This window comes from Lissotriton vulgaris, chromosome 3_1 (assembly GCF_964263255.1).
Source record: "Lissotriton vulgaris chromosome 3_1, aLisVul1.2, whole genome shotgun sequence".
Taxonomy (NCBI): Eukaryota; Metazoa; Chordata; class Amphibia; order Caudata; family Salamandridae; genus Lissotriton; species Lissotriton vulgaris.
The window spans coordinates 1,773,575,416-1,773,591,214 of record NC_141689.1 but is presented as its reverse complement, the minus strand read 5'-3'; the positions used below and the strand labels follow the sequence as shown (position 1 = coordinate 1,773,591,214).

At 50.0% G+C, this 15,799-nt stretch overlaps 1 protein-coding gene across 15 annotated transcripts in view; it reads left to right on the top strand.

The window, feature by feature from the left end:
• The window catches only part of BLTP1 (bridge-like lipid transfer protein family member 1), a 1,831,302-nt gene that overhangs the window by 1,795,278 nt on the left and 20,225 nt on the right, over positions 1-15,799 (top strand). For all 15 annotated transcript variants that reach the window (XM_086962202.1, XM_086962209.1, XM_086962198.1 and 12 more), the window contains 2 exons: positions 7,344-7,538; positions 7,858-7,992. In XM_086962202.1, the coding sequence (XP_086818328.1) occupies positions 7,344-7,538; positions 7,858-7,992 (330 nt within the window). The remainder of the gene's footprint in view (positions 1-7,343; positions 7,539-7,857; positions 7,993-15,799) is intronic.

Genomic DNA, 15,799 nt, shown 5'->3' with positions numbered 1-15,799 from the left:
GTGAGCATTTTTTTGAATGGGCATTTATTTATAAATTTACATTTTTATATGTTTATATATGGGCTGAGAGGGTTCTGTTCAGCTTATGCACTGTTTATCTCATGTTGATTGCTATGTATAGAGTAGTTCTCAGTGATATTTTTGATTTTGTATCCCATAAAGTCACGGGGTGTACAATTTGACCCTTAAATAAGCTTAGGTGCCAAGACCCTCTTGAAAGGCTTGGCCTAATAGGTTTTGTGGGGTACGGCGCTAGAGTGTCTATCCTAGGATTCCTTCTGATATTTTCTCTGAAGGTACCAATAGCCTGCATTGTTATTAAGTGGCATCTGATAGAGATTACTAGCCTCAGATTCCTTAACATAGAATTATCCCCAGGCGTGAGACTGGATCCGTAAAACTATTTTCCGCCACAGCATCTCTGCGCGCCTGGAGCGGCACCACGGGACTCTGCCCTGACGTCGTCCGCAGGCATGACATCAGCGAGGTCACATAAGCCCCGCCCCGGCGCGCTGACATCAGTTTTCTTCTTTTCCGCGTGCCACGCCGATCTGGTTTACTCTGCTAACGCCTGTTTTCAGGCCTTCCCTCGTTTTTTCTTGGTTAACTGTGTGCAATGCCTTCGGGCTTTAAAACTTGCGATCAGTGTGCACGTCTGATGTCCGCGACGGACCTCCATCCCATCTGCATGTGGTGTTTGGGCGAACACCACGACTCCACGGACTGTGATGCATGCCAGCAGCTCAAGCCCAAGTCCCGGCAGGAGCGCCGGATATAGCTGCTGTTGGCCCGCCTGTCTCGGTCGGCCTCGTCCCCGCGTCTGTCCCCGGAGGGGTCCAAGACTCACCGTTTTTGGCCGCGCCGCGGCTCCTGGACGTTGCTCGCCGGTGGGTAAGTCTACCAGTTTGCCTCCGGGGCCTGGTCCTCGGTTGGCAGGGGGTGCAAGTTCCTTTCGGGACATGCGTCCTCTGACATTGGCCCCCTATCCGCTGTTCCCCGGCGAAGGGGCGCCCAGGGCTCAGATGGAGGCCTACGCTGTGGCTCGGCAGGCCTCCCTCCGCCCCACCCATCCCTCTGAGACTTCCGCGGCCCCCTCGCCTCGCGCGGGGCCAGCTGTGGAGTCACCAGCGGATCAGTCACCGGTGCCGCAAGGTGCGGCTTCAGGAGTGGGTGGTGTGGTGTCGCAGAGGTGCGGCCCTTGGGGGTTCCCCTCCTCGACCCACGGCGATCCCTGTGGTGTCGCAGGTGGTTGCCGGGACTTGGGACTCTTTCCCGGGTTCCCCTTGGCCTTCTGGACAGGCCGATGCCTACCTAGAGGCTGAGCTGGCGCCTGTCTGGCGTCAGCGGCTTTCTTCCCCAGGCCGTAGAGCGCCGCGGGTTGAGGCCGGGTCGGGGTGTGCCTCCCCACGTCCCTCTCCACCGGCGGTAGGCCCCTCCGGGGTCGTGCTGGCGCCGTTTCGGCGCCGCTGCTTGGCATCGCCTTGTCGTGCGCAACAGGTGGTTGTGGAGTTGAGCCCGACCCCTCGGGGAGGGGAGACGCGGCAGCGCTGGTGGGGGGCCCGGCCCCAGTAGAGGACGCTCCAGCACGCGTCTAGGTCTCTCTGTCGTCGCTGCGTTGACTCCTCGCCGGACATTCCTTCATCTACGGACAATTGCTGCCTTCTGGTCTGTTCCTCCCCTGAGACCGGGTGCCGAGTTACTTTCTCTCCGGCACCCTCTGGGACTAGCTCTACCGCGCGGGTTCCAGGACCGCAGTTCTGCTTCTTGCGTGGCTCCGCCCCTGTGGCTGTCTCGTCTCCTCCGGACGTCCCTGAGGTTCCTCACTCTTCGGTGGGGTTCCCGTCCCTTCTGTGTGGGCCTTTCCTTCCACCGGCGGGGCGTGGAGAAGGGCGGCTAAGCTTGCAGCCTCCGCCCACAGAAGACTTGCTCTCGCCTTTGCACGGTCCGTCAACGGCAGGCGTCGCCTTTGTCCGGGCCCTCACCCTGGCTGCCGGGATTTTTTGCAGATGGGCTTCCTGATTGCGCAGGTGCCTCCTGACCATTTGTTGGAGGTTCCTCCAGGGCTCTGGTAGGGGGGAGCCTTTGCTTCTGTTTGAAGTGTCGCTCCATGATTCCCTTTTGGGGGCCTGGGGACGCCCTGCTTCAGGGGACCCGGAGCCTCAGCCATTGCTTCTTCACCACCGCCCGGTTCCGCATGGACCTGCTTGCCTTTCTTCCCATCCTTCCGCCCAGGGCCCTGTTCTTCAGGCTGCCTTTCCATCTTTGCCCTCAGTGTTGCCCCCCTGTCGCGGGAGGCCCGTTGGTTGGACTCTTGGGGGCGTAATATTTTTGCCTCTTCGAGAGCCGCTCTGTGTTCTGGCTCGGGCTACAACTGCCCTCTGGGATTCCACAGAGGCCCTTGTGCCTTCATCTCCGCGGACGGGGCTGGGGCAGACCTGCGGAGCAAGTTGGCGTTGTATATTCTGAATTCCGCTTTGAATGTAGCGGACTGTCGTGGCCGTGGTATGGCGTGTTCGGTTGCCCTCCGGCGCCACTCCTGGTTGCGAGATGGAGTCTTCCCTGAAAATATCCAGGAACGTTTGGTCAATTTGCCCTTTGACGGAGTGGTTCTGTTTTAGCAACCATGCGGATTCTGCGATTCTTGCGGGCCTCTGTCCTCCTCCTCCGTGAGTTTGGTGGTCGGTACTGGTGTGTTCTTTGGGTAACATTTATCCCTTGCTCCGTTGGGGCGCTGTCTTCGTTTCAGTCTGGTTCTGTTTGCAGCCTGCCTTAGTGGTCATTTCTTGGCCCTTAGCGCTTGTTTGCTGGTCGGCCCTTCGACCCTGTGGTGGCTTGATTCCTGTTCTTCCCTCGACTCCTTGGGGTTACATATGTGTCTGATTTTGGTTGGAGTGGGTCTTTGAGGTCAGATTGTCCTCGCTGTGCCTTCGGCTGCTGGTTCGGTCCTTCAACTTTTTCGTGTGTTTGGCTGCTTGGTAAGCCGCCTGCTGTGCTGCCTGCGGGCCTTTTGGTTTTTTCCTCTGCTGCGGGGTTTTACCACAAAGAGGTTTTTTCCCCTGCTACTGTTTGGGGACGTGTCCTACCCCAGGTGGGGTACTTGTTGGCTATTGTGTTGTCCCTTTCCTCCGTTGGGTGACGGTGTCTACCCTCTTGGGTTCCTTGGTTCCCTGAGATCACTGTATGCCGCCTAGGGTGGACTTTCTTCTTTTTCTTTCTCTGCCTCGAGATCCGGGGCGCCCTTCGGTCGTGCCCCCGGTGGGCTCTTCCTTGATGGTCCCGTCTTGCTTGTTGCTGGGACGGTTTGGTCTGGCTAGTTTTGGCACTGTTCCTTCCTTCTGGCCTTCCTTTTGTGTCCGCTCTGGTGAGTCGCTGCCCCGGGGTGTGCCACTGGGCCGCTTCTTTTCTGGGTCCTCTTCTTGGCCTCTTTTAACTTGGCTTGCCTTGTGCTCTAAGTGCTATGTGCCCCTTCATTGGCCTCTGCCGGGATTCCGGCTGTGCACTGTAGTGGTGTGTGTGTGTGTGTTCTGCCGCAGTGGGCCGCGGTGTGTGCCGTCTGCTCCTCTCTTTTGCTGTGAGGCGCCTCCCCGCTCTATGGTCCCTTCGCTGGGTCTGGGTGTTCTCTGTTGCTGACTCCTGTTGTTGGCTTCGTTCGGAGACTTCTTCGCTCCTCCGGGATTCGGCGGCCCCTACCTTGTGGGAGCTGTTCTATCCTCCCTTTCCTCTTGCTGCATCCCCTGTTGGGGCTCTGTGTTCCTCTGGGCTTGGGGGCTCCCCTCGCAGTCCCTCCTCCCCTCTGGGTATGGCTAGGATATGTATTCTATGTTAAGGAATCTGCGGCTAGTAGCCTCTATCAGATGTACCAATTACTTACCTTCGGTAATGTTGTATCTGGTAGAGACGATTCTAGCTGCAGATTCCTTCACAACCCGCCCTTCCTCCCTGTTCTTTGAGGGCCAGTTCTGTGAGTTGCCCTCCGGCGCCACTCCTGGTTGCGAGATGGAGTCTTCCCTGAAAATATCCAGGAACGTTTGGCTCTGGTCTCCTTTGGGTACCTTGCCTCTACAGGGGCCTCTTTAATTGGGCCTGCTCTTGCTTTCTTTTGGGTGGCTTGGGCTCTCCGGGTGTCTTCACCCCTTTTTGGTTGACATTTCTGTATTCACCTCCCTTGCGTGGCTGCCCTCTTCGGCTGCCCTCTTCGGCTGTCCTGTTCGCTTCCTTCCTGATGGTTGCGAGCTCTGGCTGGTCTTGTGTGGGTGGATTCCTGTGTCCTTTGTGTTTCCCTTCATCTGGAGCTCTCTCCTTCCTTGCAGTCCTTTTAGGTGGAGGTCTCTGGGTGGTGCTTAAGTCCCTCGCTCGTGCAGGGCCTCGGCGTGCCCTGGAGGAGTTGTTGGGGGCGTTTGTTGTAAGACTTTCTCCCCTTTATTGTTTTTGCCTGTGACCGTGGTCTTCTCGGTCTGCTGCCTTTTCTTGCAGGTCCTTTGGGTTCCTCTGTCCCCTGGGAGGGTGTTTCCCTTCCCTTGTATGACTGTCCTGTGGGCTGCTGCCATGTTTCTTATTTTGGTCATAGGTGTTCTGGTCTGCAGTGCGGACACTGCCTTTTGAGGTGCTGCTGCTCACCATGGATTGCTTCTCTTTCTTTTTTTATACTTATTGCACACTGTTCCCATGCTCTCACAGTTTTTGTTTGCACTGGCTCCGCGTGGTGGCGCGGAAAAGTTCTCCGAAGCAAAGGACCGGGCTTATGTGACCTTGCTGACAGCATGCCCGTGGACGACGTCAGGGCTGAGCCCCTTGGTGCCACCCCAGGCGTGCAGAGATGCTGTGGCAGAAAAGAGTTTTCTGGATCCAGTCTCACGCCTGGGGATAATTCTATGTTAAGGAATCTGCGGCTAGAATCGTCTCTACAAGATACACCATTACCGAAGGTAAGTAATTGGTACTTTAGGTTTTTACCATGGTACAGGCCTTGTGTTTGCGTGATGGAGTAGGTTCTCTACGTCTGTTGGAGATAGAATATTATTAGCAAACACTTGTCTTGTGATGTTTTATTCCATTATATTGCTGTTCAGGTTCTGTCTTATGGCCAGTGTTGTTGAGAACGTTCATGTTCTCTCAGGATTATTGGTTGCTGTATTTCCTTCCTGGTGTGATATCATGTTATTGTAGGCCTTCAGGCAGATATGGTATCTTAAGTGATTATATTCCTTCTATTGGAAAAGGTTGTTTGTGAACATTTCCCTCTATGGTGTACCATTTCTTCTCAATTCTGAATTAATATAGGTTGGTCCTTGAGGGTAGAGGCATGGGCTCGTAGTTCTACCTTTTGTTGAAGACTGTTATTACAGATATTCAGGATTAGGGTTCTCTTATAGGGTGATTCCCTTCATTATCTATCGGTCTGTAGTTTTGAGTAGATAACTCTTTTCCTTGTTTTCAACCTTCATGGGCTGTAGGTTGGGTTCTCTCTTGGCGAAGTGTTGCTCTTAGAGGTTTAGGCAAATTATTATTTGTCTTTTTCAGCTTTTAACAGTCCATCGAGGATGCTCTCTATTTATATGGTAAGGTCTTGTGCAGACCTTCGTGTTGGTTAGGCTATCAACATTTCTTTTACTTCTCGACATCTGTTTTGATTGAATGCTGCCATGGTTAATGGTTATCTTTTAAGCAACTTGCATTACTCTGATGCTGTTGTGTTTCTAAGAGCATGATTCCGCTATAGGCGCATACTGTTATGTCACTGTTGCCTGTGGGTTATTTTTCTTTCAGCTATCTTTTAAATTACATTTTATTTTGTGTATACAAAGGCGTTTGAATGTTTTACTCCTATGTCTCCATTTATATCTGTATTTTGTATAAAAGAGATGTCCTAGAGATCCTTGTATATCTCTGGTTCCTTTTTCTATGGAAGAACTGCTTCTATATCAGTAGAGGGCTATGGTTGTCTTTGATTCTATGATATGAACATTTATTTTCTTCATAGAGGATGTATTTTCTCTGTGTTCTTATGGAACAGTCCAGTTCATAGGTTGTTTACAGGTATGGGTCAGCAGCACTGCTGGCTGTTCTGCATTCATAGGTTTGAACATCCTGTCCTGATTTGAATATATAACCATGTGGTTGTTAAGTCTTATTGACATGGGTGATATCTTTACCATGTGTTTATTGACTTTTTTTACTGGGGTTCTGGCCACAGTTATTGTGAAAAGAGATCTTAAGACAGTCTTGTCTTTCTGACCTTGGTATGTTATTCCAGTGGTTTAAGAGTCTTGCGACTTTATTTACCTAAGGCCCCTTCTTAGGACTCTATAAGATAGGATATGTATCTGCACACCTGCGTTATTATACATTTTTAGTCTTCTCTCTCTGTTATTTTGGGCCGGGTTGCTCTTAGTAAGAGAACTTTCATGTTTATTGTTTGCAGACCCTCCTCCAATGGTATGGCTTTGGCACTTGAATCTAAAGTAAGGAATATCTGGGTTGATGTCTCTATCAGATAAGCAAGTTACTTACCCATCAGTAATTCTTTATCTAGTAGAGACAGGATCTAGCCGCAGATTCCTTAGCGACCCACCCATCCTCCCCACTCTGAGTGAGAAGGTGAGAAAGAATCCCATTTTTATTACATATATGGGCTCTCTTTCATCTCGAGGTTGGTGAGGATATTCATATACTGAATTATGGTTAAAACTTTAATAGATAGATATTTGACACTTTGGTGCCTTTAGTTTGATTTTGGCACACTGTTCCTATTCACAGCTTCTATAGGCGGCTCCGAGTTTTGAGTGCAGAAAATGTTTACGGAAGAAACTGACATTGGTGCGTCGGCGAATGGATTTATATGATCTCCGTCGACGTTGCAGCTGGTGAATGACGTTGATTCGGAGTCGCGCAACAGATGGGATGTGGGGAAAAAATTCTGGATCCAGTCTTGCGCCATGGGAGGATTCTAAAGTAAAGAATTTGCTGTTAGAGCCTTTCTCTACCAGATAAAACATTACCTAAGGTAAGTAACTTACTCAGCTTGTTTGACTGTTAACTGTTGGGACAACACCCGTGCTTATTAGCCACAAATGGGTCGAGAACGCTTTTGTCCAGATAAATATTTTCTCTCTAGTAAATAGTGTTATAGCCTACAATACTTAGAATTGGTCTGTATCATTGTTTGTGACATTCTCTGTATTATTTTATTGAGACTTTTCAATGGAGAAAAACTTGGCTAATGTACTAAAGGAAGGATTAAAAAATAGTTCATATTCCTCATTAATATCAGATGTAAGTGTACAATGTCTGTTTCTATGAGCGTATTGCTGCAATAAGTGACAATATTTGTACATTTCCTACAGAGCTTAACCTGCTTCGAAATGTTGATGCCAAGGATACAGAGTGCACCACAGAAGTAAAAAACTCAAACTTGATAAGCGGATTTCGAGGTAGTACTAGTTACAACCATGAAACTGAAACTATTTTTGCTTTGCCAAGGATGCAGCTGGACTTCAAATCCATTCATGTCCAACAACCACAGGAACCCCTGTTACAAGGTATTTACAAATACTGTGATTTTGCTGCCCAGAGTCACTTAAGAAGGTGACTTTTCAAAGCCCAGGTTTTAATTTCCCATTATTTACTCTGTGATGCATGCATCAGTTGACCCTAAATTGAGATCGATTCTTCAAATGGCAGCTGCTCATAGTGGATTGATTCGTCAAATGGCAGCTGCTCATAGTGGATTTAAAACAGTCACTATAATAAACGTATAAGAACCCACCGGCATTTCTGAACAATATAAAAATAAAAAATAAATCATTTCATGAGGGCATGCATTTGATTTCTTCCATGTCATTTGTGTTGTTACTACAGATGCCAACAGTAAGCCAACAGTGGAGTGCAGTGTGGTTACTGAGTTCACGGACCACATTTGTGTTACAATGGATGCTGAACTAATTATGTTTTTACATGATTTGGTGTCAGCCTATCTGAAAGAAAAAGAGAAAGGTAAATTACATGACCTTGACGTTTTATTATTTGCTGTCTTGCAGCTCGGTTATCAGATTTTCTGTCATACAACTGTCTTTTTTTTCACACAAGGATATTCCATTCACGCAAATTTGTCCTCCAAAATATTTTTTCTTTAAAGTAATCTGTGCACCCAAATTCCATTCAGTGTTCATCTCTTTGTATGTTCTAAATGAGAGCTAAAAGAAATGTTAAAACTGCCAGAATACTATTTTTAGGTCTCGCCTACACAGCGCACATGAGCTGCCTAGGCAAAAAGACCTTTAGCGAACGCTTTGGCTTTTCAGCCAAAAACGTGCACGCGTTCCATTGCCTTCATTGGCAACGCGTGCACGTGTGGCGATTCACTTGCGGGTGCGCGCGGCACCATATGGTAGCAATTATCGCTCCTGGCGCTGCTCGCAAGTGAAACGCTTTCACTCGCCCCCTCCTCTTGCCCCTCCCCCTGCTGCCTCCTTTTAGCACGAGGAACACGCTTGTTTTATCTTTATTATAGAAGTATCATGTAACATGACCCCTTTCATGTGATGAATCGGGTTAGATTGTGGAAAGATGCAACCTAATATAATCTAACGAGAGATATGACTTAAATTAAACCCTTTTCCGATGTGACAGATTTGCTGTGTATAACTCTCTGCAAAAAACAGAATGCACTTTCATAGAGGTTTTTCCTATCTTAAACTACATCGTGATTTACTATCTCAACCATAAGACTAGACTCCACCACCCGCTCTTGCTGTATTTCTCATCCTGCATGTTCCGAAATACTCCAGCAGCCGCAGCATTCTGAAACTAACACTCCCAGATGCCCTTGTAAAGCAGGTCGCCATGTTGGAGGCTCCGGCAAAACTGCACATGAACACGATAGGGGCATGGGAGCATAGCGAGCACGGTCCTGCCTCCACTCCTTGATTGGGCGCTAGCCCGGTAGCTGGGCACCTGGTTGGCTGAGCTGCTCTGTCCGTTAATGCGCCTCCATAGGACAGGGTGGGAGTGTGAGGTGAGTCTTTGCTGCTAGGGACTCATGTGTGCTGCTGTTTAAAGACATGTAAAGTGTGTGCGCTGTTGCATGGAACCCCTAGGAGAAGGGGTGAGGTTTGGAGGGGTCTGCCGAGGGGTGATTGAAGCTGGAGAGCAGGGTCCTCACATACCAGGGCAGATATGTCAGGTTGCATTCCAGTGGGCGCATAGTTGCCTTAGGGGTCTCCTATGGTGCTTTACAGGGGCTCTCCTGGTTAGTCTATTGGAATTTTGGGGTATGGTGAACTGGAAGAGAAGACGTGTTCGCAGAGGCGAGGCCTTACGCAACAACATTGTGATATCTGTTTGCAAGCCTGTGGGCCAAATTGGACATTATAAGATTCCTATGAAGTTCTGACCTGTAGAAGTGGTTTGAGGTGTGCGGCATGGGAACACGCAGCATGACAGTAATGGTTGTTTGCAGATCAGACTATAGCTTTCACCTCATGGGTCTCCCCGGGACCCATATCTGAATTCAACAGGAAAGGATTATCTTGAGAGGTTGAATGTGAGTACTATGAGCTCAGGCAGCGTTCTTGTCAAGGCCTTTTCCATTCCTCATGGCTAGAGAGTAGCACTGTTGATTTAAGAAAAGAGCTGTGGATTAGCTGTTTTATGGTCTCTAGAGAAGTTATAGCCTGGGAGGGGGATAGAGGTGCATCCCTTTGTGATGGTGTTGCCTTGGCATTAGTGTTCTTCCACAGAGTTTTACAGAGGGTACATTAATGCATGACTGTTTTGATAGGCTGCATTTTTGGAGAGGGGCCTCGTGGAGGAAAGGGGGGCTTCAGGTTGCTTTTAGGTAAGGAACTGATGAGGGCTTTAAGGATACTGTGGTAGCCCAAAGGGAGGAACATGGTATATAGAGTCTCGTGTAGCATGGCAGTGTTTTCTTACTAAACACAAGGAATTGGGTGGGCTTAAAAGTCTTAGGGAGAGGAAATGCATGGTTGGCTGGGTTTGGGATGGTGGTCGCCATGCAGCATATCTGTAATTGGTGTCAGCTGTTCTAACTCTTAGTGTCCGGTGCAGGCAGACCATTGACTTTACTAATGCTTTGCATTATTGCAGTAAAGTATGAACGGCTTTCTGACCTCTATGTGCTGCTACAAGGCCACCTCATCCACTGCATATGATTCCTTATTAATATTGCTAAAGAGAGACATATTCATGGTGATGTTTTCTGTTACACATTGTGTGCTGCAGCTGGCCCACCACCCTCCATTTTGTCATGTAAACTTATGCTCACTACTCAGAAGTGACACATGCTCAGTATGCAGGACTTCCTATGTGTCATCGTGCTTTGGGTGCTCTAGAAACCTATCTGCTTTTGAATTGAGGTATATGACTAGAAATAAAAAGAATAGAAATTTTGTGGAAATTCGTGTGGAGAAATACTGAAAAGGGCTAGAGCACGGTTTTATACACCAGTAATGTCTTTCAGTAGCTATAGCATTGGCACAGCCAATAGGTCTCGCTTTTGGGACCTTATAAATATTTAATTATGCAGCACAATATTCTTGGTGCAACAACATCAACTGTTTCATGGCTAAACACTTATAAGGTCCCAAATGCGAGACCTATTGGCCATGCCAATGCTTGTTTAATGGTGTGCTTAGTTTTTCAAATTGCAATGCTCCATTCCTGTTTTTTACTGCAAAGCAATTTAGTTAAGAAGTTCTTGCTCTGATCTGAATGTATTGCTTGCTTTTTTTCCAAAGTAACGAGAACCCTAAATGAAGTAATGAAAATACCCAACCTTGAGTTTCGGAGACAGTTTATTTCAGAAAATCAATCTTTAATATGAAAGGTGTAAGGGTAAGGGGCTCTGAGTTATTATAAGGCTATGCCAGGGTTGTGTTTTATTGTGTATTACTGGCTAGGCAGCTAAGTTAATAGTCTTTGCGGGAGCCGTCCCGAAAGCTTCCCAAGGCCCGGCAGTATGCTCCGCGCTGTTCGAGGTCCCGGTCGTGCTGGAGGTCGAGGGACTGGTCACGGAGTCACCACCACCACCATTCATCCTTGAAGTCTTCGCACTCCTCAGGTAAGTTGAAACAGAAGTACGGTCTCTCTTCAACTTCTTGCCGTCCATCGGCCGATGTGACGGGTGCCCCTCCTGGTTACACAGCCTGACTCTGGCGTGCCATCGAGCCCCGCAGACTCGGCTGGGAGCCATGGGCCTTTGACGCCGGCAGCTCTGGCCTCGACACCGCAGGGTACCCTTGGATCCAGGCCTGGATCCGGATTAGCGCTTGTCAACCTCATAGCAACTCCCAAACGATGAATCCACCGGCACCACGTCCGCTGGCGACGCGGGTTGTGTCGCCAACCGGCATCGACCCTGGCCTCCACCCTAACTTGGACAGGGAGCCGGACATGCGTCGACCGACGGGTACTTTTTTTCCCCTGTTCAAACCTGGTGTGTTTAAGGTACAGATTGGCAACCAGAGGAGGGTAAAGAGGACTGGGAGGGGTCTGGTGACACTTTAACTGACCAGTTGGACTACAACCCGGAATGGAGAGAGGAGTTGGGGGAAGACAGTAGTTTGGATACCTCCCCAGTTTGGCATGTTGTTTCCTCCTACCATGGCTAAGGAGGGGGGAGCTTCTTACGCAGTGGTGTTGCGTAGGGCGGCTGAGGCTCTCAACCTCGAGCTACCTTCAGTGGCAGTCAGGACTAACCTCCTGACAGAGGTGTTTCAACCGGCAGTGAGCTCTTCAGAGCCACTGCTGCAGTTCAGTGATGCCCTAACAGACATTCTAACAGTGAAGCCCTTCAGAGAAGCACCTGGTCGAAGCCCAGCACAGGATCTCCTGTGGATAGGATGATTGCCCGACACCACCTTCCGGCTCCTGGCGACCCCACATTCCTTTCCCAACACCCCACCCCTGAGTGCTTGGTGGTCCAAGCTTCCATTTCCAAAGAAACATTCCCTACTGCATACCTGATAGGGAATCCAAAAAGTCGGACCATCTTGGGAAGATGATGTTTTCTTCCTCCAGCTTGGGACAGTAAACACTGCATGTCTGTTGGGCAGTTACACCCACTCTGTTTGGGATACAGTAGCACAGGTGCTGCCCCGGTTCCCGAAGGAGGCCCGGGCTGTGCTCTCCCGTGCAGTCGCCGAAGGAAGAGATGCAGCTAAGTGTACTATATGCTGTGGACTGGATACCGCCGACTCGTTGGGCAGGACGATTTCAACATCGGTAGCCCTTCGACGCTATGCTTGGCTGAGATTGACTGGTTTTTCCAGGGATGTCCAAGCTACCCTTATGGACATGCCCTTTGATGGCAGTCACCTCTTCGGCGACAAAGCAGACATTGCGCTAGAGCGCTACAAGGCCTCTCCAGCACCCGTCCTGCCCAGTCTGCTTTTCGCCCCTTTTGTCGTTACGGAAGGGGTGCCCCACCACGTCTTGCCCAGAGCCACAGGCCGGCACAAGCTGTCCAGCCCCTGCGCGGCCGGGGATGTGAAAACCACTGTCATGAGTCTGGGGGCCACTGTCGGGCCAGTCCACCACTGCCCCATCTGCAGCAGCCTCCAAACCCTCATAGTCTGACCTTTTAGAGCTACCAATCACCAGTGGGCGACAGGATTCGCCATCACCTCCCCCACTGGCGCACCATCACGTCAGACAGGTGGGTTTTGCAAATAGTCCAAAGGGGCTACTCCCTCCCCTTCGAGACTACCACCCCAGCCATGCCACCTCAGTACTATTGCATGTCAGAGGATCATCTGGCACTTCTCCAACAGGAAGTTACGGCTCTCTTGGCCAAGGGACCCATTGAGCGTGTTCCTGCTCCAGAAGTAGGTTGTGGTTGCTACTCCCATTACTTTCTGGTGCCCAACAAGGACAAAGGCCTGCGTCCTATCTTAGATCTCGGGAACGTCAACCGCTTCCTCCGTAAGGAGAAGGTAAAAATGTTGACACTAGCTCAGGTCCTGTCTGCCCTCGACCCTGGAGACTGGATGGTAGCGTTGGACTTGCAGGACGCTTACTTTCACATCCCTGTCCTGCCGGTCCACTGGCATTAGCTGCGGTTCACAGTAGGCCACGAGCACTTTCAGTTTATGATGCTTCCTTTTGTCCTTACCAGCGCCCCTCGTGTGTTCACGAAATTGATGGTGGTGGTCGCAGCTCATCTGTGCAGTTGAGGGGTACCACTATCTCGACGACTGGCTGTTGAAGGCGGGCTCACCCCAGGCAGTAGTTTCCCACCTACAGACTACAGTGGACCTCTTGCACTCACTGGGGTTTACTAATAGCATGCAAAAGTCACACCTGATTCCCACTCAGAGGCTCCTTTTCATCGCAGCAGTTCTGAACATTACGCAGTTCCGAGCTTATCCTCCCGAGCAGCGAGTGCGGGATATTTGGGCTATGATTCAGATTTTTCAGCCTCTATCCCGGGTTTCGTTCAGAATGACCCTGAGGCTGCTGGGCCTCATGGCCTCCTGAATCCTGCTAATAGATCATGCCAGGTGGCATATGCAGGCTTTGCAGTGGGACTTGAAGTTCCAGTGGGCACAGTATCAGGGGAATCTGCCTGATTGCGTTCAGATGTCGGAGGGCACTGCACGACAATTGCAGTGGTGGATAACGAACCAGGTTTGGGTCAATGGCAGATCCCTCTCCCTTCCCCAACCAGAGTTCACAGTGGTGACTGATGCATCCCTTCTGGGATGGGATGGCCACATGGGAGAGGTGGAGATCAGAGGCCTCTGGTCTCCGGGTCCATAGCTTTGGGCGATTCATCTTGCATTAAAAGCATTCCTTCCCTCTGTCCGGGGAAGAGTAGTGTAGGTGTTCACGGACAATACCACCCCCATGTGGTACTGGAACAACCAGGGCAGGGTGGGTTCGGGGACCCTATGTCAAGAGGCTCTCAGTTTCTGAACATGAGTGGAACATCAGGGCATATCCCTGGTGGTTCAACACCTGGCTGGTTCACTGAACGCCAGTGCGGACAAACTCAGCCGCAGGTGCATGATGAATCACGAATGGCGTCTTCACTTAGAGGTGGTGCAAAGTCTCTTGCAGCAGTGGGGAGAGCCTTGGTTAGATCTATTCGTCACCAAAGAGGACACGCAATGTCAGCAATTCTGCGCGTTGGAATTACCAAGGCGGCACTCGCTCAGCGACACTTTTCGTTGCGAGTGGAGTTGCGGTCTTCTATACGCCTTTCTGCCTATACCACTTCTGCCCAGAGTGCTGAAGACGATCAAGCGCGACCGGGCCCAGGTCACTCTTGTGGCTCTGGATTGGGCATGAAGAGTCTGGTACCCCGAGCTGCTACATATGGCTGTAATTCCTATGATTAGACTGCCTATTCTGGAGGATCTTCTGTGGCAGCAGGGGACGGTCCTCCCCCCGAGCCTGTCCACCCTTTACCTCCTTGCGTGGAGATTGAGTGATGGCAGTTGACGGCTTTTGACCTGCCTCCCGAAGTCTGTGATGTTATCTTGGCAGCCAGGGGTCCCTCCACTAAGACGGTATACGCCTGTAGATGGAACAAATTTGTGGCATGGTCCGCAGGAAGGTTGTGGATCCCCTTTCTGCCCCTCTTTCTGAGGTTCTCATGTTCCTTCTTTCTTTGGCCCAGCAGAGCTCTGCTCTGGGCACTATTAAGGGCTGCCTCTCAGCCATGCGAGCCTTGTTTAGGCTTCCCGATCAGCCTTCTCTTTTCAAGTCCCCTGTTGTAAATCGCTTTCTTAAGGGCATTACTCATCTTTTTCCCTTCGTAATGCATCAGTGGTACTTGAACTTGGTTCTTACCTTATGTGCGCTCCTTTTGAGCCGCTTCATAACTATCCTCTCTGACTTCTTACTTTAAAGACTGCCTTTCTGGTTGCATCACCTCTGCTCGCAGGATGAATGAGCTCCAAGCTCTTTCTTCAAAACCTCCTTTTCTGGCTATTCATCCAGACAAGGTCGTCCTAAGAACTAGACCTTCCTATCTTCCTAAGGTGGTTACTTCTTTCCACATTGGTCAAACCATCACTTTTCCCACCTTTTTTCCGCCTCTGCATCGTGCTAAGGAGGAAGAGAGGCACCACCGTCCAAAATGTGCACTTTCAGTTTATTTGGATCGCACAAAACTATTCAGGGTGGATGACCAGCTCTTTGTCGGCTATGTGGGTGCCATAAAAGGTCTGGCCATGCACAAACTGACCATATCTAGGTGGGTCGTTCTGTGCATTAAAGCTTGCTATACATTGGCAAAGAAGGAGCCTCCAGTGGGGCTGCGTGCCCATTCCACCAGGGCGACAGCAGGTACTACTGCTTTGGGACGTGGTGGTCCTCTCAATGACATCCGTCAGGCAACTACATGGGCATCTCTGCACACATTTAGAAAGCACTACTGCCTGCACAGCCAAGTCCAGAGGGACGGCTTCTTTTTCCATTCTGTTCTCCAGGACTTTCTGGTGTGAACTTGGTTCGCAGACACACCACTGGTTAGTATTGCTGAGGTATTTTTTCACAAGGTAAGGAATCTATAACTAATTGTCTCTTTCAGATGCACAAGTCACTTACCTTCGGTAACGATATATCTGTAAGAGACATAGATTAGTTATAGATTCCTTACCACCCCACACATCCTCCCCATTCTGCAAACTGACTTCTAGGGTTAAGGACTTCCTTTCAGGGCCCTAGGTTTGTGCACCAGTGGTCAGTGTCTTGCATGGCTCTGCGCTTCTGGCATGGAATGTTGTGTATAAGAACTGACGTCAGCTCGCGAGGGCGACGTCTAAGTAGCTGCTGC